Consider the following 21,467-nt stretch of genomic DNA (forward strand, 5'->3'; position numbering starts at 1 on the left):
TTTTTTTTTTTTTTCAGACCAGTCTTTGAAAGGCAGCTTTAAAAGGTGTGGCATAAGAACTCCTACAGGGTTCTGTTGTGCCTGAGACTGAGTTTGAGGATTCAGAGGTGCCCTTTATGAGTCCTACCACAACAGAGGAATATGCTGCAACTCTGCAATCTTAATCCACATTCCTACGGAAGGATAATATATAAATAATAAGTGGATTGGTAGTTCATCACAATGCAAGTGCTCAGAAAATCTAGCTGTATAGTGGAAATTCATTGACCTTATTTTTAAATTTTTAAATGAAGAAGCTTGCTATAGCTGTGTGAATTCTCATAGACTTCAACATTTCTCTGTGTAAATAAACTTGGATTTATATAAAAATAAAACTTCATGTTATTGCACTGCTTTGAAATAAATTGCATAGCATTCAACTTAAACTTTTTTTTTCACCCAAACATTTAACAAAACCACTATAGCTCAAATGACATTACTTAAACATTTATTGAGAAGTATTTTGCATTTATACAAGGACTATATCTTGACAGTGAAATCAGTCAGGATTTTCCTGGTTGTTGTTAGATTTTTTGATACTTTTAACTTAGATGAGAGGCTTTAAAAAAAAAATGCCACAAAGCTATAACTAACTGAACGTAGTGTTGACTCATATAACCATCAGAAACAAAATCTTCAGTCTGGTATTTTTGAAAATGCAGTGATGTAATATGCAGCAGTATGAAACACATTTAAGTAAGGCAGTGCTATTTTCAATACTGCGTTTTCACTGTATAGGTGAAAAAGGACAGGAGTCACTGCTACAGTACCATAGAAAGTGTAGCAAATATTTACTTAAACAGATAAAGGTCAAACTTAAGAGAAAGAAGAAATCATATCATATTTAAAATTATACTTCATATCTGTCCTTGTAGTTTTGAAAGAGAAATGGAATATAGTTTATTGAAAATATCATCTGCATATATGGGATGAAATTCTGAATCTACTTTGAGAATTTTGCAATCAGCCTTGATAGAGTAGTGTCCCACCCACTATGATAACATTGAAGAAGTATTGAAGAGTTCTGATTTGGAGAACATGACACTGAGATCTCTTGTACTCAGCAAGGATCATTTGTCTGGAGTTTGGTCTCTGGCTTCCATCTTTTTCAAGGTGCCAAATCCTTTTTGCTTAGTGCTGTGGTCCTATTGCAATTCATTGGAAGTATCCTGGTTTTTCTCCAGCTGTAATGCTGAATTACTTGCTGGTAAACCAAGTTTTTTGCAGCATGTAAGAATTTATTTTAACCACAAGTGATAGCAAATGCAGTGAAAAATATCTTGGAAGTATGCTAAAATTACCTGGTACTTTCTATAAACCTGGGATTCTATCACATACATATTAAAAATTTGCTAATAGTTTGTTCTAGAGTTAGTCTTTATCTCTCCCATCTGTCTGCCTCATAATTTAAAGGCCTTTGTCCTCCCAAGACTATTAAATCACACAGTACCAGTCAGTGCTTTCCTCCTGAGGGCGAAACTTCCAAGATGTAACATCTCCATTGGGTATTTGCATTAATTAATCGTCTTCACTGATATTGTAGGGCATGGAGCACAAGGCAACTGTAATAGCTACTGATCAATAATGGACACGTCTACAATGTTTTTTGCACTTAAATGTATTAATTCATCTCTGATGCTTCAGTACTTTTACCATTGTAATAGTGTTTTGTTGAGAGATATCCATAATGCACCGATGTTTTTTAGGAGCTACTTGTGAACACAAGGGTGGAAATTAATGTAAACTGGGTCAAATCTGAGTGCATACATGGGTTCTAGAGTCTGTATTTGTGGTGCTTAAATACTGAATGAACAAATACTTGAAGACTCTGTCAGTAAATGTAATTTTTACTTGGGGCACGTTTTGTTGTTTTATGAGGATGTTATTTTTTTGTGTTTGAGTTATTGTCCATTTTTCTTGTAGTTGATTTGAAAGAATGCCTTCAGTCTGCAGAGTTTATCAGTAGCACTGATGGGAACTTCAAGATTCTAGAGGATGGTTCTGTGTACACAACATCTGCTCTTTCTTTGTCTGCTGAGAAAAAAACTTTTACCATATTACTTAAAGACATTCAAGAACAAGTTGAAAAGAAAATACATGTTAGCTTAGTGGAAGAAGAAAAGAAGGTGAGCTTCTGATTTCAAGATACCTTACTTATTTGAAATTCTGTTTCACAGAGTACAGCTTCATGCTGGGTGACTGTAGTTGACTTTTGGAATTCAAATAATAGGGCAAAATACTGGTACAGAGTGTAATTTTATTTAGCAGATGTTGATTACTGGGTTTCTTAAGTCAGCAGATTGCTTTTCTCAAAGGGGAGATACTAGCAAGTAGTTTAATCAGGAATGTCAAGAATCTTAAAAGCCATGTTTGAGGAATTAAAGCAGATTTTATTCATGCAAAGTATTACAGCAAATGAAAAAACTTGGAATACTATCATAGGTATAATCAGAAATTAAGACCTTGGGAAAAAAAAAAGGATCCGTAGGAGGACTGCAACGGAGGGGGGGGAAGATGGAGACACAAGACGGCAGTTAAACAAAAATATACATGGTTAAGAATAAATGGATATATTCTTATCTGTCTTTTTATCTCCTGGACCCAGACACAGAAGACCAGGCATGCTAGAGATACAGTTCTCAAGCGAACCAAAAGAAGGTGGGGCCCTATTCCATCCGTTATGATAGAGAACTCACTGGGACCTTTTCCTCTACAAATTCAGCAGGTACGTTTTATACAACCCCCAATTTTATGTCCCAAGCTAGTTTTTTATGTGACTTTGATGATGAAGAAGAAAATGAGCTGTCTTGTGTTCCCTACTGATGTTCCTGCTATTACTCCTCTGTCTTGTTCTGTCCTGTTCATTGTATATCTCATGGTCTTGTAGCTGAGATAACTTGTGATCATAGTTGTTGGAGCGAACTGGAATTGTGCAAGAGTTGAAAAAAAGGAGAGCAGCATACTATCAAAGAGAGCTCTTTTGTCCTGGAAATCACTGAAGTGTATAATTACAAAAAAAAACCACCAACAAACAACCCTCCACTAAACGTTGCCCAGAAAGAGGTTTTGTAAACACAGACTGGGGTAAATTTTACCTGCATGTCTTCATCCTTTCTGGAGCTTGAGGTGTATGCCTTCAGCCTTGAAGACTGAATATGGCCTGTGTTATTTGGAACAGTACTTACTGGAAGAAAACAAGTAGGCGTGAAAGAGAAATGAAAGAACTGAAGTTATCATAGATCTATCTAGCCTTCTCTAGATTACAGAGTGGCTGGGAGCAGATGTGTAGAGACAAGTGTAATAACAGAGTCTGTGCAGAGCAATCATTCTTCTAATCTTACCTTCCTAACTTCTGGCATCCAGTAGGTAAGGAAAGTATTTTTGTAGAAGAGTATTTATAAATAGATAACTAATGTTACCTCCTTAGTGCTTGTAATGAGATGCAGAGAAGCTGTCTGAATTGGCATATGTCTGGACCATAGTCTGGGTCGTCTTCCTTCCTCCTCTCCTTTCTCTGCCTCCTCCACTTTTTCTTCTCTAGTTGCAAACCAGCTCATTCTCAATGAATGCAATAAAAATAAAATCTCTTGATCAGGACAAGGATGTGCCTCGTATATGCAGTATTCTAGAGAGATTAGATTTCAATTTTTTTTTTTTTTTGCATACTGTCATTTCTTTACTTGTTTGATAGTTCTAAACATTTATGAGTTTTATGAATTAACTCCCCTTCTCATGTACACACATTATAAAGGAAGGCAGTTACATGGCAGACTGTTCTCCTATTCTGTGAAATTTAAGCTTCTATGGAAGTAAATCAAGTTTGGTGGTTTTTTTTTTTAAGAATTCCTGTTTGTGCTAAATGTGATAATGAAAAGGGGGAAATGTATTAAAATGATCCTGCTGTTTTTCCTTGGGCTTAAAAACATCTTCTTATAGGTCCAGTCAGACACAGCTCAGAACTACACTATTTATTATTCTGCAAGTGGACCAGGAATTGATCAAGATCCAAAGGGTTTATTTTACATAGAAAGAGAAACTGGAAATATCTTTGCTACTCGTGCAGTAGACCGGGAACAATATCCAAGCTTTCAGGTACAGGCCTAAGTTGTGTAAATATGATTACTTTTTTTTTTTCTTTCTGTCATGCATTTATTTGACAACTGGGTTACAGGGGAAACTAGCAGCAGACAAGGTGTGGAATCAGCTCTTTGTTCTGAGTAATATCCTTGGTGTTGAAGAGATGAAATCAGTGACCAAAATAACTGGTCATCTAGACTTTGAGAATAGTTTTGCTTTTCACTGCTTAGACTAATTACAGCATAAAGGTAGTGGGCTATTCGGTTTACATCACTTTTAGGAAGAGTTTTTAAGGGGAGGTTGAAAAGGTCTACAAAACCCAAAATAATTATAAACACTAGACAGCTGTGGTTTTTTGAGTCTCTCCCAAACTGTTCAGTTCTGATATTTTGTTAACAAGGTGCACTGCTCTCTCTACTGGCTGAGAAGTGTAAGAAGGCAATTAGTAGAAACCCCTTCTAGTTAGGTAATTTCGCTGCATTTTATTGGATTATGTTATAATGGGCAAATTGCTGTCATTCTTGGTTTTGCTTTAAATAGCAATATTTGTGTATAAATTCTGGTAATGCTGAGATTGCCTCATAAACACTCGGAAAAAAATGCGTTCAAGACATTTGGAAAAAGTCTTTGATAGAGTTGGGGGGATGTCAGGAAGAAAGTGATTCAAATATTTGTAGTGTGAGGAATGGAAAGGGGGAAGATTAGAAGCATTTAAAGGTTTTGTGTTGCTGTCACTCTAAGATACCTGTCACTTTCCCTTCCATGTGTCTGAAGAGTCTGGTCTTGAAAAGGGTATGCTGTTCACATTGTATTTTATTTTATTGGCTCTTTCATTGAAGTAAAAGTGTAATAATACTGCCTGTTGCTTAAGCACTGAATTTACATCCTCCAGATCATTTGCTTTGCAACCACTCCAGATGGTTATTCACCAGAAGTACCACTTGTGCATACAATCAGGATAGAAGATGATAATGATAATGCTCCATATTTTACAAAAGATCTGTTTGAGTTTTGTGTCCCTGAAAATTCCAAGCCTGGTAAGAATTGTTTTAAATCTGTGAACATACCACTACTCAGCCTTTTAATGAATTTCAATGAGATTTCCTGAGGAGTATTTTGTTACAGCAGAGACTGAATTTGCAAAGAGCAGCTCAAGATTTCTTAATTATTAGAAATTCCAAAATGTCATCTCCATCATAGTGAAAAATATTGTTAAAAGAAATTTTTAAAAACTGAGATGATTCAGTGTTCTGAAATGGTGTAAGAATTTCAGAACATTATTATTTTTATTTTATACAAAAAATCTGTTTCCCTGAAAAGTTTTTAGAAGTTTCCTAAATAACTAAAAAGGCGGTATTCTAAGGTGTAAAATGCCTTTGGTTAAGCTTGCAGCGTTTGTCCAAGCTAATGAACTAAGGTGAGACTTTTCCTGGGAGAGGTGGAGAAAGTCTTGCTTCTGCCCATAGCTGTAAAAGGCTGGGATTTGCCTGTTACTGACTTTCATGTGTCTGTGTAACAGGCAACAAAAGCAGGGAGAAGAAAGGTGGACCCCAGACAATAAGGAATGTGAAAGCCATGGTTTGCCATTCCTCGCCCATCTCCTAGGGTAGGGCTGTAGGGTGGGGAAAGTCTAACTTGCTTCACAAAAAAGGAAACAAAGTGTCTTCCCCATCACCCCAAAAAACCAGTTGCATTTCGTTCTCTAAGCTGCTTTACTTCTTACTGTGTGAGTTCCTGATTTAAAGTGAAGTTCCAAAACCAGTGGGGCTATGGGGAGGAGGTATAGCAGTGTTCGTGTGACGGGGTAGTGCAATTTGAATCAGGTCAGAAAGCTCCTGAACCTCCTCGTCCATCCCCTGGCAACACCTTTTCAACTGTTTTAGAGATGCTCAATTAGAAGTCACTGTCAAAAACACTGACTGAAATGTAAACTTGCAGTGTTTCTTTGGATTGTTCTTTCTGACAGCTGCAATAATCACAACTTTGTCTAAGAAGGCAAAAAAAATACCCGGAGGGTTAAATTAGATAATTTTACACTAATACTGTTTTTTTACGGCTATTTACTGTGTTTTAAATATTATTTTAATTTATAACTAAATGACCAAGTAGCTATTTTCATGTGTTTAAAACAGAAATACCTGTTCAAATAGTTTTTTTTATTATATGCAGATTTTTCTGGAACTAAAAATTCCTGTATTGTGTTTACAGGTGTTGTTGTTGGACAAGTGACTGCAGAGGACAGAGATGAGCCTTATACTCTGCATACTACATTGAAATACCGCATTGTGTCACAAAATCCACCAATTACTCCAGCATTTTCTTTACATGGTGACACCGGTGTAATTTCTGTATTGCTGCCGCAGCTGGACAGAGAGGTGATCTTTCCTGAAGCCTCTTTAATGTCTTATCTAGTGCACAGAGAGATAGCTTCTTAACCCCTCTCTGCTCTGCCCTTGTGAGACCCCACCTGGAGTACTGCATCCAACTCTGGGGTCCTCAGCACAGGAAGGACATGGACCTGTTAGAGCAGGTCCAGAGGAGGGCCATGGAGATGGCTGGAGAGCTGGAGCAGCTCTTCTAAGAAGACAGGCCTGGGGAAGAGAAAACTCTGGGGAGACGTCATTGCAGCCTTTTATTACTTAAAGGGGAGCTTATGAGAAAGGAGAGTGACTTTTTGCATGGGCAGACAGTGTTGGGACAAAGGGAAATGGTTTTAAACTAAAAGAGGAGAAATTTAGGTTAGAGGTTAGGAAGAAATTCTTTACTCAGAACGTACAGAGGCACTGCAACAGGTTGCCCAGAGAGGTTGTGGTTGCCCCATCCCTGGAGGTGTTCAAGGCCAGGTTTTACAGTATCCTGAGCAAACTGATCTAGTGAATGGAATCTCATGGTAGATTGGAACTAGATGATCTCTCTATGGTCCTTTCCAACCCAAGCCTTTCTATGGTTCTATGAATTGCTTGCATGAGAATCACCGTATACAGCTTCTGTTACCCACTTTTGTTACCCTCTCTAAGGAGCTTCTGAAGCTTTTCAGAGACCTCTAATTAGTCCAGAGAGTTTCTGCATAGATCTACCGTATTCTATCTAACCTTGGCAGGGGACTTCCCCATGGCTCTGCTGTTTGACCTATGGATTTTTACTCTGTCTGTGTCCATGAATCCTGTAAGCCACTCTTTCCTCCTAATTAAGTTCCATTTGCTGTGCCTCTTGCTTCCTTACGGAGATGAACCAGTTTCTCTGGAAGTAGTCACTTATCCTATATTCGACAGAAATATCTCCAGTATTTGAAATCTAAACAATAATATAACATTTTCTAAAATTAGGGTGCCAGCCATTTATTCTTATCAACTAGCTTTTGAGCAAATAAGATACAGGATTTTTTTTTTTTTATAGAATGTCACGTGAGAGATTTTTTACACTAGAAAAAACTGACAGGCGCATGTAATTCAAAATAATATTTCTTGCATAAGACAATCATTCTAGAAAAGAACGTTGCTACAGGCACATCTTTTCTAAAGATAAAAAGAATTACTTTATGATATATTTATGTTGTTTTGTTTCATGGCTAAAAATCCACATAAACAGCATGTTGCAAAATTTGCACTTGCAGGTACAGTGCTCAACTTTTTTAACAAGAGAAAAATGCAGTGATCCGAAGCATCACTGTGACTACTAAAGAAGCTGTCACAGTGACTACTTGAGGGAAGGAAGGGAGGATTGAAAAATTAGTCCACTCCATATCTTTTAAAGATAAACTTATGAAATTGAACAGGAGATTTCTTTCCTGCACCAGAGAAAATGAATGGTGCTTCCAGGCGTTGGGAACTGGAGTTACTGTCTTGATTTACAAACTCCCTCATTTTGTGCCTCATCTATCTTACTGTGTTGTGTCCTGTCCCCTACTCCTCTGCCCGCACCATTTCCCCTCCCCGGGTCCTCTTTTCTGTGGTTGTTCAGGTACTAGCAAGGCTAAAAAAAGCTTTCTGCTGTTGACTTGTTGACTCAAGTCAGTGATTTAAGTGAGCTGCTTATCAGGGAACCCCTTGGAACTGATAAGGACACTGACTCCTTCAATACCAGACCTTGCCAAATGGCAGGCATTGCCTTATCATGTATAGCCCAAACAGAGGCTGATTGCAGCACTGTTTTTTGTTCATCCTTAGTGAAACAAGGGGCATACACTGAAACGCATTACCTCCTGGCAACCTAAGGGAATACTCTGTTGCTTCAAAGGAAAGACAAATAGCAGGTGAAGGTGCCTCATCTGTATTTTCCAAAACTTCAGGTTTTGGAAAATAATGCTGACATTGTGAGAAGCTTTATTTGATACAGGATATATCCTGCATGTTGCCCACAGAAACTGAACTCAGTGCTGCTTAGCCACCAAAAAGTATTTTGCTGCTTTTCCTTTTGGAACTATATGGTAGAAAGCCCCAAAGCTAATTGCCTCATTTTGTTGGGGAGTGCTGAATTAAGAGCAGAGTTGTGGAGCAGGGGTGAAATATTTAGTTCTACTCTTGTATGTAACTATGCGATTAAAAAAGTGAGCATGTCAGACTTCTGTATGCTTTTATTTTTCTTTTCAGCTTGTTCCCAGTTACACTTTGTTAGTTGAAGTGAGAGATATGGCAGGTCAACCTTTTGGTTTGTGCACTACAGGAACAGTGGTTGTAAAAATCGAAGATACAAATGACAATGCACCATCCTTTAAACAGATACAAGTAAGTGCATAAATGAATTGTCAGTATAATGATTTAAAAAAAAAGGACTATTTTCATCCCCTTTCTAATTTCCTGATGGACTGACCTTCAGATGAAGCCTAATGCCCTAAGACAGTTAATGCCAATATAGATGTTTCAGAATCCCCTGTTGGTTGTTGTGCTGTTTGGTAATTAGACCTATTGGTATATGAGTTGTTTTGAGTCATTTACCTCATGCATATTGGGAGAAAGCAGATGTAACTCTTTCATTCACTTCTCCTGCAGTGCATGGATTTAGAAATCCCATAATTTAACCATTTTTTTCTGGGGGAAAAACAGATTCACTCCTAAGCATCGTCATGACTGCATTACCATTTGACCAGCTTTTGGCTACTTCTGTGTTGCAAATGAAAAAGCACTTGTCAGTGAAGTAGATGCAAGGATTTTCACTGAGATTCCTGTGATTTTCCAACATATTTTTTTCTTCTACAGAAGTATTTAAGCCACTTCTTGTTCACTAATAGCTATAACTCAGCCTTATGGCTTTGCTTATTCCTGCCATCTGTATGATTCAGGACAGAGAGTATGTCTCAAAAACCATGTACATAGCTCAAATACCACAGGAGATTTTGTAATATGAAATTTATGAAAAATAATTCATTATTCCTGAGGAATACATGTACTTTACCTTTTGCCTTCACTACTGTAGAATATCGTCAGTAATATTAATTGACATTTTTTCTCTTATTTGCTCTTCTTGACCTCGTAGAGAATAACAAAGCTCTTTAAAAAGATAAAGATAAGAAAAGCCCTTTTATCCTTTGCCATCTAAGTAGAGAAGATGTATTTCATCCTTTTTGGCTTTTCTTCAAGTTCTTGTGGTTAGTTTGGAGATATATATATATATGTGTGTGTGTATATATGTATGTATATATGTGTATATGTATATATGTGTGTGTATATATATATATATGTGTATATATATATTTTTTTTTTTTTAATTTGCCCAATACTCTTTCTAATTCTCAGTTTGATCATGTTGTATGTAAATTAGAATCTATAGCTTGTGTAAGTGAGGGGAACTGTGCTAATTTACCTTTCCTGGAAGAAGAATTCTAGAAATAATTATGTCAATGACAGTTTGAGTGTATGAAGAAGCTGAGATTTCAACTGTGCTAGCAGGAAAGGGTTACTGTTTGACCTAGGATGTAAGGGAGGAGTGGGGAAGATATGATAATGCATGAAAACAAAACAAATCATTTCAGCACTTTGGTAAATTGACCCCTTGGGTTTAAGTAGTGTTATTTAAATATGGTGTTCTTCAGTACTCCATCGTGGAACAGTATTCTCTGATTTAAATTATTATTATTTTTTTTTTATTTTCCAAGTATGAAACGCGAGTGGAGGAAAACAGAGTGAGTGTAGAAATACTGAGAGTCTCTGTTGTTGATCTTGATGAACCTGGTTCACCTGGCTCAGGAGCAGTGTATGAAATTATAAGAGGAAATGATGATCAGGCCTTTGAAATTACAACAGACAAAAACACAAACGAAGGAATACTATGTGTTGTCAAGGTAAGTAAAAGCTGGAGGGAAAATTTATGTTTCTTCAGGTTTTACTTTTAATAATATAGGAATCATTTTTATTCAAAGAATATCTGTAACTGTAAGGTTTATCAGACTTTTGAGCTGAACACTCTTCTAGAGCAGATTACACACAGCGATTGAGGCTTGTGTATGGTACATAACCCGCAAAGTTCACCTTCCAGACTACTGCTCAATGTTGTGTGCTCAGAATCCAAGGAATTTCCTCTAGTTTGTCATTTCAGAAGAGCTTGGTGCTTTTGCCTTGTTCTACAGTTGTTATTTAGATTTAGGGATGTAATTTGAGGAATGCTTCGTGGCTGTTTTTTTTAACAGAGACAGGAGAGTGGCAAAGGAGGGGAAGGTTGAGCACCTTCTCCAGTCTTGTTCTCTCTTGGAGTTGAATTAAACTTATTATGTCAGCATAAAACTCTCCAGAATTTATTTTGCAGTGTAGTGACTTGTGGTTTGCTTTTCTGGGGTGTGAGAGAGTACACGTACGCTATTTTGTGTATTAGTTTAGTTACTTGTTATACCCAGTACTTTACAGATGTGAGGTAAAAGATCCATGGCATCTGTGCTCCAGCACATCCCTTTGCCTTTTCATGCCTCTTTTTCATCATCTGTTAAAACTGCTGTAAGAGGTAACTTCTCAGGAGCAGAGAATATTAATGTTAAAATTTGAAGATGTAAGTTATAGAGGTAGAGCTGCCAGTAATATTTTTTTTAGTTATTTATTATGGTTTTTTTTACCAGTAATCATTAGAACTTTTTCTTAAGCTCTGTCCCTGGTATATGAAGACAGTTGAAATTTCTTATCTTTTTTGTAATGCTGTAGTAGAGTAGAGAGTATTGTGACTTCAGGATAAAATTAGCTCTATTAAAAGCATATGATGACCTTGGAGAAAAATGGTAGGTCTGAAGAATAAATGGTAACTACTTACTGTCAACCCTATAGATTCAGATGTATTTGTAGGTACTGGAAAGAAGTGTGATTGACTAGTGGTGGAAAGGAAATGTATGTAAGCTAAAATAATAGCCAACTAGATATGGAAGAGGAAAATACCTCACCACATCTAATTGTTTTCTCAGTTCTACTAGTAATTCAGTAACAGAATATTCATATAAAATTTGGCAGGGGTGCTGCTTGTCATGTTAGGGGTATTTCCTCAGGCTCTTTTCTTTGACTAACTTAGAACTTAACATTTTTTTCAAAAAATCGTGTCCCTTTACTGTGTCTCAAAATGGATGTTCAAGAAGGATAGCTGGTTTCTTTTGTAAATAAGTGTGGTACGGTTTTATCTATTTAATAATTCAGCAGTGAAAGCAATACCAAGTTTTGTATTTGTTTGAAGGAAAAAAAAACAACACCCCACCTTTGTTACAGGGACTGGACTATGAAAGTGCCAAGCAAAGGGTCCTTGTCATTGGAGTCAACAATGAGGCACCCTATCTGCTGGCACCACATTCACAACAGCTTTCCCAGAGCACCTGCTCTGTTACAGTGCACGTCCTGGATGTGGATGAGGGACCAGTGTTTAAACCATGTCTGTTGCGCTTAGATGTTAAAGAATGTGAAGATATTGGGACGGCTATTGGGAGATATGTAGCAGAAGATCCAGAAACTGGAAATAGTGAAGGCATAAGGTATGAAACAACTTTACCTACTAGTTTTTTTGGAGTACAGCATGAGTGGGATACAGGAAAGGGGAAAAAGTTGTTGGTGCTGTGTATATGTGTGTGCACCTGCACACCTGTGAGAGTGTATATGAATACATGTATCTAAATATTTATGTCTGTACATATGGGTAGGTACGTATGTTTGGGATCTTTAACAAGACAAATTATTCTTGGCAGGTACCGGATACCACCTGGACAATGTAATTGGATCAACATAGATGACAAATCGGGTGAAGTCAGAACTGTTAAAGTCTTGGACCGAGACATAGGAGAAATGAGACGAGGCCAATGCAATATCACAGTCCTTGCAATAGACAGAAGTGAGTACTAAATGTTGTTGGCATTCTTTGTGGTCTGTAACAGATGTTTATGAGCAAATTTAGTGTGGGGACAAAAGTAGTGGTTCCGACTAATGGCCCGCCTAGTCCATTGTTGTGTCTTTGGGATAGCTCCATCAAATGCTTAGGGAATATTACACAGCAGAGAAAACCTTTAGAAAATCAGGGAAAATTCTCAGTGTTTTGGAAAGTTATCTGTCCCCATTTAAAATCCTCTAGTAATTTTAAATTGGGAGATTTTCCTGTGGATTGTATTCTTCTATTCCTTGACTGTTGTTTTTTAAGTGATAGCACCTGGCAGCTGTGAACTTGTCAACAGGGAAAGTTGAGAAAACTTTTGGAAAAGAAATTGTTGACATTGCAGCTAAAAATTCTCTGTCCCAGTTTGTATATTAAATATAAATAATATGAATTTAAATTGTTTAGAATTTCTGTTGTTTATAAAGATGATATATGAATCTGCAATCAGTTGTTTCTAGAGAAAGGATTAAAAAGTAGTCTTGATGTAATTTCACGGGAATGCATATACATGCACTGACCGTTTGTGTACTGAAAAAAATGGAATTAGGAGGAAGAGCTCATTCAATTCTTGCACGTAGATTTTGGTGGCAGTGCCACTGATGAACTCTGCTACTGCATGGTGACTTAGAGGGTAGAGGACAGAAAGAAGCCCCACTGTTTCTTAAAGTGTTTGTATTCCCAGAAGAGGTGAGAGCAATGAAAGTGCAATTTATTTTCTCCTTCCAGAAGTTAAAAGGCTGGAGATCTTCACTTTTTGCTTTTTACTCCGATTGTCTTAGTGTCCTTTATTCCTGGTTTATGGGCTCTTCCGCCTCTATTCCTCCTGTTAGAACGCCGTGTATTCCCACAGAGATACACGTGGTCAACAAAATACATTGTCTGCACATGCAGAATATGGAGATTTGGGAGCTGTTGATTTATCTGCATCCAGCCAAGCAAAGAGAAGCAGCCAAGAGAGAACCCTCTCTCTGGCTAAATCAGCAGTTGCTTTCCACCTTACTTCTAAACTTCGATGTTACAGTTGATGATATTTTATTGTGAAAGTTTGGACTAGGAATTAATATGCGAATGTTAGAAGTAAGTGCTGAAACTAGTTATTTTTGTCTCACAGATGGTAAAACAGGCACTGGAACAATTCAGGTTTGCATCGTGCCTGGGAACAAGAATTTCCCACGAATCGCTCAGACAGACTATATAATGTGCAGAGACAGAGAACCAATCTGCCTTACTGCACAGGATGATGATGAGGCTCCGTACAGCACACCCTTTGTGTATCGCATAACTGACCGTAACTTGGCTTCCATGTGGAAGATAAATGCACAAAACGGTACGTTAAGACTTGTTCTCCTCATTTAGCTGTAGGTTAAAAGGTGCTGAAAGTATAAATCCTTCCACGATGTAGTTTTTTTGTCACCACATTTAATCTAGCTTTAAACTAATGCGGATCTGGTGGCAGTATAGCTGCAACAGAAGGGAAGATTGTGGTTACGGTCATATTTGTGACAACTGAGTTGCAGGTATTGTTGACACTAGATCTACTTTTGTCATTTTTTTTACAGATAATTGTGCATATCTTTCACCAAAGGGTGATATTCCATTTGGAATTTATGATATTCCTGTAAGTGTGATGGATAACGGAGGAAAGGTAGGAGAGTCCACTGTAAGAGTTAACTTCTGTGATTGTGTTACTCCAACTGAATGCGATGGTAGGAGCCGTCAGCTTTCTGGTGGAAATGTTACTCTTGGTCTCTGGGCCATCCTTGCAATGATCTTAGGATCGCTGTTATTGCTGCGTAAGTACACTGTTTTTTTAAACACAAAATGCAAAACCACTTAATTTTTAAAATCAGCTTAGAGAAACTGATTCAAATTTAATTAAAACATTTTTTTATTTTGACAATTGTATAGCTCTCATCACTGATTTAATGTATCTGCTCTATTTGTGTCAGTATCACAGGCTTCTTGCTCTCATCTTGTGCTGTAGTTACTCTGTGGCTTTTTGTTTATTCATTTAAGTATATTTTGTGTAAGATGTTCTGTATGTTCATGCTATTGAGGCCAAAAAACCTGCATTCAGCACTTGAACCAAAAGAGGATGGTATTATAGTGCTTATCAGGTCAAGCAAAGTTTGTGAGTTCTAGAAACATATCTGTTTCTAGAAATGCTGAAATTAATTTCCTTGAGCGTTTTGTGATCTTTCTTGTGTTGTGAATTAAAACATGGAGTATCTGAGACATTGGATTTCACAAAGGATTTTGCAAGAGCCCGTATTATCATAGAATCATAGAATATGCTGAGTTGGAAGGGACCCATCAGGATCATTGAGGCCCTGTATAGGACACCCCAAGAATTCCCATATTCCTGAGAGTGTAGTTCCAAATGCTTCTTGTACTCAAGACAGGCTTGGTGTTGTGACCACTTCCTTGAGAAGCCTGTTCTAGTGCTCAACCACCCTTTGGGTGAAAAACGTTTTCCTGATATCCAGCCTAAACTTCCCCTGATTCAGCTTCATGCGGTTTTCTCAAGTCCTGTCACTGGTCATGAGATTGAAGAGATCTTTACCTGCCCCTCCAATTCCCCTCACAAGGAAGCTGTAGACTCGGATAAGGTCTCCCCTCAGTCTCCTCTTCTCCAAGCTGAACAGACCAAATGACTTCAGTCTCTCCTCATACGGCTTCCCTTCAAGGCTGTCTTTGTTGCCCTCCTTTGGACACTTTCTAGTATCTTTTAATCTTTTTTACATTGTGGTGCCCCAAACTGCACACAGTATTCAAGGTGAGGCTGCACCAGTGCAGAGCAGAGCAGGACAATCCCCTCCCTTGACTGGCTGATGATGCTGTGCCTGCTGCTCCCCAGGACAGGGTTGGCCCTCCTGGCTGCCAGGGCACTGCTGACTCAGATTCAACTTGCCATCGACCAGGACCCCCAGATCACTTTCCGTGGCACTGCTTTCCAGCCTCTCATTGCCTAGTCTGTATGTACATGCGGAGTTGCCCCATCCCACATGCAGAAATGTTGAAGGACAGGTTGAATACTTCCAAAGCAGACTAAAAACTTAAATATATGTTGTGCAACTGGAGTTACCCAAAACCTAAAAGATTCTGAGAAGGGTAATATTGCTGTTAACCAGTGAGATAGTGACAGTGATATGCAAAAGCAAAACCAGATAATTTTTTTTTACCAGAATCAGATATAACATCCTTTAAAATCACAGAGGACATTTTACAGTAAACTAGTATTTCAGAGTTTGCATTGTTTTTGTTTTTTTTTCTTACCTCTTTCTTCTCTGTGCTTTTCTGGTAGTAATTAAACTGTCCTGCTCCTGTTGAATCTCAGCAAGCTGTTCTTACTCAGGTAGATAGAAGACTGGGACCTGGACATGTTGTGAAAGCTAGATAGATCAATGTTTTATCTCAACAGGGCAGGTACCCAAATTTGTGATATAGCCCGAAGGTAGAATTTTCAGATGTGGGAACTCTCAGTAAAGGAACTGTGTGAAATGTCAGCTGCCTTTCTGTCATTGCCTCTTGACTGCATCCCTTTTAAATGGATCCTTTATTTTGTTGGCTAGGTTTTACCCTGTGTATCCTGTACTCAGTGCTGTCATGGATATCTTCTTCCCATCTGTCAGCATCAGGAAGCAGACTGCCAGAATCACTGGTGCTGATCTTGCTGACAGCTGATGCTACAGAAGCTAAATTAACTTGAAAGTGGCTCTTGGCCAGTTTTCACAGAAATTTTTGTTTTCAGACGTCAGATTGCTCAGTGGGCAGTTAGGCAGAACTGTTCTGTTCCTTTGAGCTTCTTTATTTTTAAGCTAACAATTTGAAAAGTGAAGAAAAAAGAATGGTTCTCTGCATCAGAGGTGTTAGTTGTACATGATTCTTTTATGCAAAGTCATTTCTGGGTGAGTCTTCATGACAACAAAAAGTAGTATTATAGGAGGAATAAAATGAATGCAAGGAATTAAATAAGATTGTTCTGTAACATAATGCTGGAGGCCCTCCAGGGTTCTGCTGACCTTTTGTGTGAAACAGAAGTTTCTGGTATTGAGACCTTTAGCTTGCATATTAGTTCCTTATGATATAATTTGACATCTGCATATTCACAGATGAAAAATGTCTTATGTACAACCTTGTTGTAGGCATAAGACATGATTTTTCACCTGGATCTGGTCTAAAGTTTTTGTTACTGTGAAATTGTGAAGTCACAATGCTTTCATAAAGGATACTTGCGTTTCTTTTGGGAAACCAAGATGTGTTTTAGAAGAACGAAATAGCTCAACAAGGCAGTGAAAACTCCATATACTTTTTGAAAAAAATGTGTATGTATACAGCTTTGTATATGGGCATTTTCGGAAATTAATTATTTTTTAAATAATTAATGCTTTGATGCTTAGGCATTTAAAATTCACTATGCAATGTAAATAGATACCATAATGAGGTAAAGTTTATAGTATTGTTTCCTTTCCATAGTAATCCTGATCACAATTTGTGGCTGCTGTGGCCGTGGAGTAATGCACAGACAGGTGACTGATGATTGTGCCAATCACAATTTAATCATTTCAAACACAGAAGCTCCAGGTGAAGAAGTGATGGTAAGTGATGTCTGTTTGCTTCAATGTAGAAGCTTGTAATTAAGATGTCCAAAGCATTGCAATTTAAGGACAGGACCATATGCAAGTGAGTGATTTGGTAAAGGAATTAAGCAGTCAATGCAGGGATCATTAAATGCACATTGTCGTTTTACAAGAATTTGAAAATTCTTACTTTAGGCAGACTTGGTAGTACTATACATTTAAACATACCTTGTAGTCGTTAGCTTAACTTAAATTCTTCCAGATTTTAAGTGTTTGGTTGGAAGTTTCAGGTGAACCTTTTAACTACTTCAGTCACTTTCCACTATGAGATTAGATGGAAACTTGCTGTTTTGCTTGTGTTGAATACTGTTTATGGCAAAGCATTATTGTTTTTCCTTGGAGAAGGATTTTTAAATTTAGAAGGTAACTGTTGTAAATTGCAGGTACAATTTCTGACCTTCCCCTGAAAAATGACCCCAAATACAGTTGATTTCATGAACTGTCCATGTTCATGAAATTTTTTCTTACTTTTTGGCATTTTAGTCTGCCATGAACATCATTCGGTCAAGGACTGTGTTTGTACACAAGAATTTAGCTCTTCAGACTCTTCCTCTTTTCTGTTGTTCCCCACCTCCTGACATTGTCCTCCCTAAGAAAAGGAGATGAGTTTAAAAACAGTAGTTTACTTCATGTTGAAACCCAAGAAACCCTAAGAGTGACAAGTGTCAGATATCCTGTTGCCTGTGAAGCATAATGTAGTGCCATTCTAAGCTAGTATATGGATTGTAGCACATTTAACTGGGATTAAAACTCAGTTATTGGATCTCATATCATATTTAAATGCAGATTTTCCCTCTTCCCCCTTGTCATTGTATCCTTTCCAAAGACGATTTACTGACCTTTTTTGCTAAGTACTAAGGATAGCCTTTTATTCAAAATATCACAGTGCAGAGATGGAGACTTCTTAATTTTCGGTTTTGACTGGTTTTGATTGCTGTTTTGTCTTTTGAATTGAAAAAAAAGGAGGAAAATGTATCCCCACTATTGCCTTTCTTTTTTTTTTTTTTTTGTTAGGATCACAATATAATTCCTCTACAAAATACATGTGATCAAGGAGGTTATGGAGTGAAAACAGGAGATCAGCAAACATTTGAAGTGGTAAAAGGAAGAGGGCATACCTTGGAATCAGTCAAGGGAGCTGGACACCAGACTTTGGGATCAGTTGTAGAAGGAGGAGGACAGACTATGATGGACACATGTAGATACTCCTACTCAGAATGGCGTAATTTCACACATCCTCGTTTAGGCGAAGTAAGTAGTCTGAAACTGATTTATTTTTTGAAGTGTAGGTTATGGTCAATATATACAGACTTTTCAAGGAAGAGATGTAATTGTTCTAGAAAGGTGGCTTTCTGGTTTTGGTTTCATTTAATTTTTCCTCTCCTTTGCTCATCTGCATCCCCTTTGGAATACCACCCTTTCAAGAAGTCATCCTTGACATATTTCAGACATTACTGTAAAATACTTTCTTTTCTTGGCTTAAGCTATAGACAGTGTGCTATTTTGCATTTTGAATATTTATTAATTTCGAATAATTACTGAAGCTTTTGTGAGTTTTTCTGGGAATGTGTTTACTTTTATTCTAACTGCTTGCTTTGTACTAATTTAAACCTCATGCTTACCTTAGCAATGGAGCAGGAATGAATGTACAGCATTAGAAATGCAGTCATTCCATGCCTTGGAGATCAAAAAACTCTTCACTACTTGCCTAACTAGTTATATGTAAATCAGTTGTTTAATTTTGAGTGGATTTTAGTGGCTTGACAGGTTATTTAAACAGGTTCTTCCTCTTTTATTGTACATACATGACTAGTAGAAATGATTTCTTTATTAAATACTTATATTTTGTAGTCTTAATGATATAGACCAATCATGTGCATTTTTTGTATGTAGGAATCCATTAGAGGACACACTCTGATTAAAAATTAATCAATGAAAGGTAAATCAAAAAGAAATTATTTTTATGCAATATGTTTAGGATAACAATTTAAGAAAATAATAAGATATGTTCTCTTCCTATCCAGAAGGTGCACCTATGCAGACAGGATGAAGAACAGAAGCATTCTGAAGATTATCTCCTTTCATATAACTATGAAGGAAAAGGATCCTTGGCTGGCTCTGTAGGCTGCTGCAGTGATCAGCATGAGGAAGAGGCACTTGACTTCTTAGATCAGTTGGAACCCAAGTTTAGGACATTAGCAGAAACATGCATAAAAAGATAAATGTGCCTTTCACAGTGCTGAAAAAAACCTGTAAATAAGTGGTTGTCGTACTTTTGTGATATTAGGTATTTTTGAATTGACGGGGGAAGAGGTTTATAAAAATTTATATAGACTGGTGAGAGTGTAAGTAACTCTTGCTTTAAATTTACATTTTCTTATACTGGACACATTCCATCAAAATAAGAGACTCAAAATATTTTGTCTTTAGGTTAATATAGTAATGCTAGTTCCTACTTAGATTACATTTTGCATTCTTCGTGATTACTTAAAATGCAAAACTTGGTGTTCTTTTAATTAATTGTTCAGCTTCAAAGTTTTACTATATTTGGCTTTGGAGAAGGAAAGCTTTTTAACTCACTGTTTCTTTGTTTTCTTTTAATTTTATAGAAATGAAACAAGAACTTTGTTGGTTGATATCAAATTCCTTGTTAATTTTTAACTTATATGAACTGAGATACAAAATATTTTTTCATTTTGGACATAAGAATACTCATAAATATATTAGAAAACTTTACATTTTGGTTGAAAATTAAATATATATATATTGTATATATGTAAAATAATATTCAAAAATATATTTTTCTCCTAATGGGTTACCACCCATCAAACTTGCTATCCTAAGGGATTTATGGCATCACCACGTAGGGTATCAGCATTGTATGCAAGTATGTATTTTTCTTTTAGAGAAATAAAAGATCAAAAAAAAAAATCACAAAATAGAGGTAACTATCATATTTCAAATGAACGCAAGACAAATCTCATGTTTACTTCACCTAAGTTTGTACCTCAGTTTCTTGTGAGTTTTGACATAGTATCATTGCAGAAAAATGATGACCATTGCTGAGAGTTTTGTCCAGTGTAGCTACGACTACCTTTCCATTTGCCCTGTTATGGACTTCATTAACTGTTTCTTTTTGTAAGTAGAACTTGACAGAAGATGCAGCTCAGATGGATTGAGCATATTATCCATTAATAATGTGTTTTAGAATATCTTTTTATTGAGATGCAAAATTACACTGGGATAAACTGTCTGTTTTGAGTGTAATATGTGGTAGTTGTAGAGGTGAGCATTTACAAACATCTCTGGCAGAAATCATCTGAATCCCATTTCTTATTTTACTAGATTAAGCATACATATACACTATATATACATATATATATACACACACAGACACACACAGAAAAGTCTGAAGTACCTTTGGCAGATGACAGTAGTGGGACCTGAATGCTGTCATAAGCAGCAGGTGGAATTTCACCTCTGCTTCCCAGATTTTAAATGTTTCTTTTTTTTTTTTTTAATATTTGCACTCCTGGTTAAGTAATTTGTCCTCTGAACTCTGGGAATTCTCTTGTGCCTTAAAAGAACATCTCAGTGCCTATGAGAAACTTGTGCAATTACTTATTTCTGTTGCTCTAATTCTGCTTTTAGGATTTGCTCTGTAAACATATGCCTTAGGGATATTTTTAAATATTTACTATAGCTAATGATCTGTAAAAGGAATAATTACTAACAGCCAAGAGTCATGATGCTCTAAATCTCAGTTGCTGCTGACTTACAGTGGTTGCAGTTCATTCCACACAAATTATGGTCAGTGAAAACCTATAATAATAGAAAAACTTACCAGTGTTATAAAATAGTACTTTCAAAACCTTATGTTTCACACTGTAAATGGGTTTCAGTGTATTTCTGGTAAGAACTGGCTGTGGTTAAGAACTTCATAGACCAATGCTCAATGTATTTTAGTGCATCATTTGAAAGTGGTAATGAATTCATCCTGAACTAGGTACACTGCCCGTGACAAGAGTGACAGTCATCAGCAGCAAAATACTAGATGAAAACCATAGTGTTATGAACTTACTTTATTCAAAGAATGTGTGCTAACACTACTCTTCTGAACACTGCTCTTCTTTATCACTAACATAAACAATTTTTTCTGTACGTGGACAGTCAGATCTGTGACTGATGTAAGTCAAGATTGCTCTGCTGATGCCAGTGAAGCTATGCTGACTTTATGCCAGGTGAAGATCTGTCCCCTGGTGATTATCTTGCTGCTTTATGTCCTGCATCTTTATGTTTAGTTATTGGCTATACACTTTTTAAGGTAATATTAATGTCTCCCCCTTCCTCTCTTAATGTTTGCTGGTGTTTTTGTTTGTTTGTTTT

At 36.9% G+C, this 21,467-nt stretch overlaps 1 protein-coding gene across 1 annotated transcript in view; it reads left to right on the forward strand.

Moving 5' to 3' along the window:
• LOC103761192 (desmocollin-2) overlaps positions 1–20,469 on the forward strand; it is a 25,315-nt gene extending 4,846 nt beyond the window's left edge. The window contains exons 2-15 of the mRNA XM_029959380.1: positions 1,963–2,165; positions 2,645–2,764; positions 3,976–4,131; positions 5,009–5,153; positions 6,325–6,491; positions 8,706–8,840; positions 10,208–10,393; positions 11,790–12,049; positions 12,260–12,402; positions 13,553–13,768; positions 14,001–14,234; positions 16,918–17,039; positions 18,096–18,332; positions 19,106–20,469. Coding sequence (XP_029815240.1) covers positions 1,963–2,165; positions 2,645–2,764; positions 3,976–4,131; positions 5,009–5,153; positions 6,325–6,491; positions 8,706–8,840; positions 10,208–10,393; positions 11,790–12,049; positions 12,260–12,402; positions 13,553–13,768; positions 14,001–14,234; positions 16,918–17,039; positions 18,096–18,332; positions 19,106–19,303 — 2,522 coding nt within the window. The 3' untranslated portion in view covers positions 19,304–20,469. The remainder of the gene's footprint in view (positions 1–1,962; positions 2,166–2,644; positions 2,765–3,975; positions 4,132–5,008; positions 5,154–6,324; positions 6,492–8,705; positions 8,841–10,207; positions 10,394–11,789; positions 12,050–12,259; positions 12,403–13,552; positions 13,769–14,000; positions 14,235–16,917; positions 17,040–18,095; positions 18,333–19,105) is intronic.
• The last annotated feature ends 998 nt before the right edge of the window (positions 20,470–21,467 follow it).

The sequence above is a fragment of the Manacus vitellinus genome, unplaced genomic scaffold (genome assembly GCF_001715985.3).
Source record: "Manacus vitellinus isolate BGI_N305 unplaced genomic scaffold, ASM171598v3 scaffold_1_pilon, whole genome shotgun sequence".
NCBI classification, from domain to species: domain Eukaryota; kingdom Metazoa; phylum Chordata; class Aves; order Passeriformes; family Pipridae; genus Manacus; species Manacus vitellinus.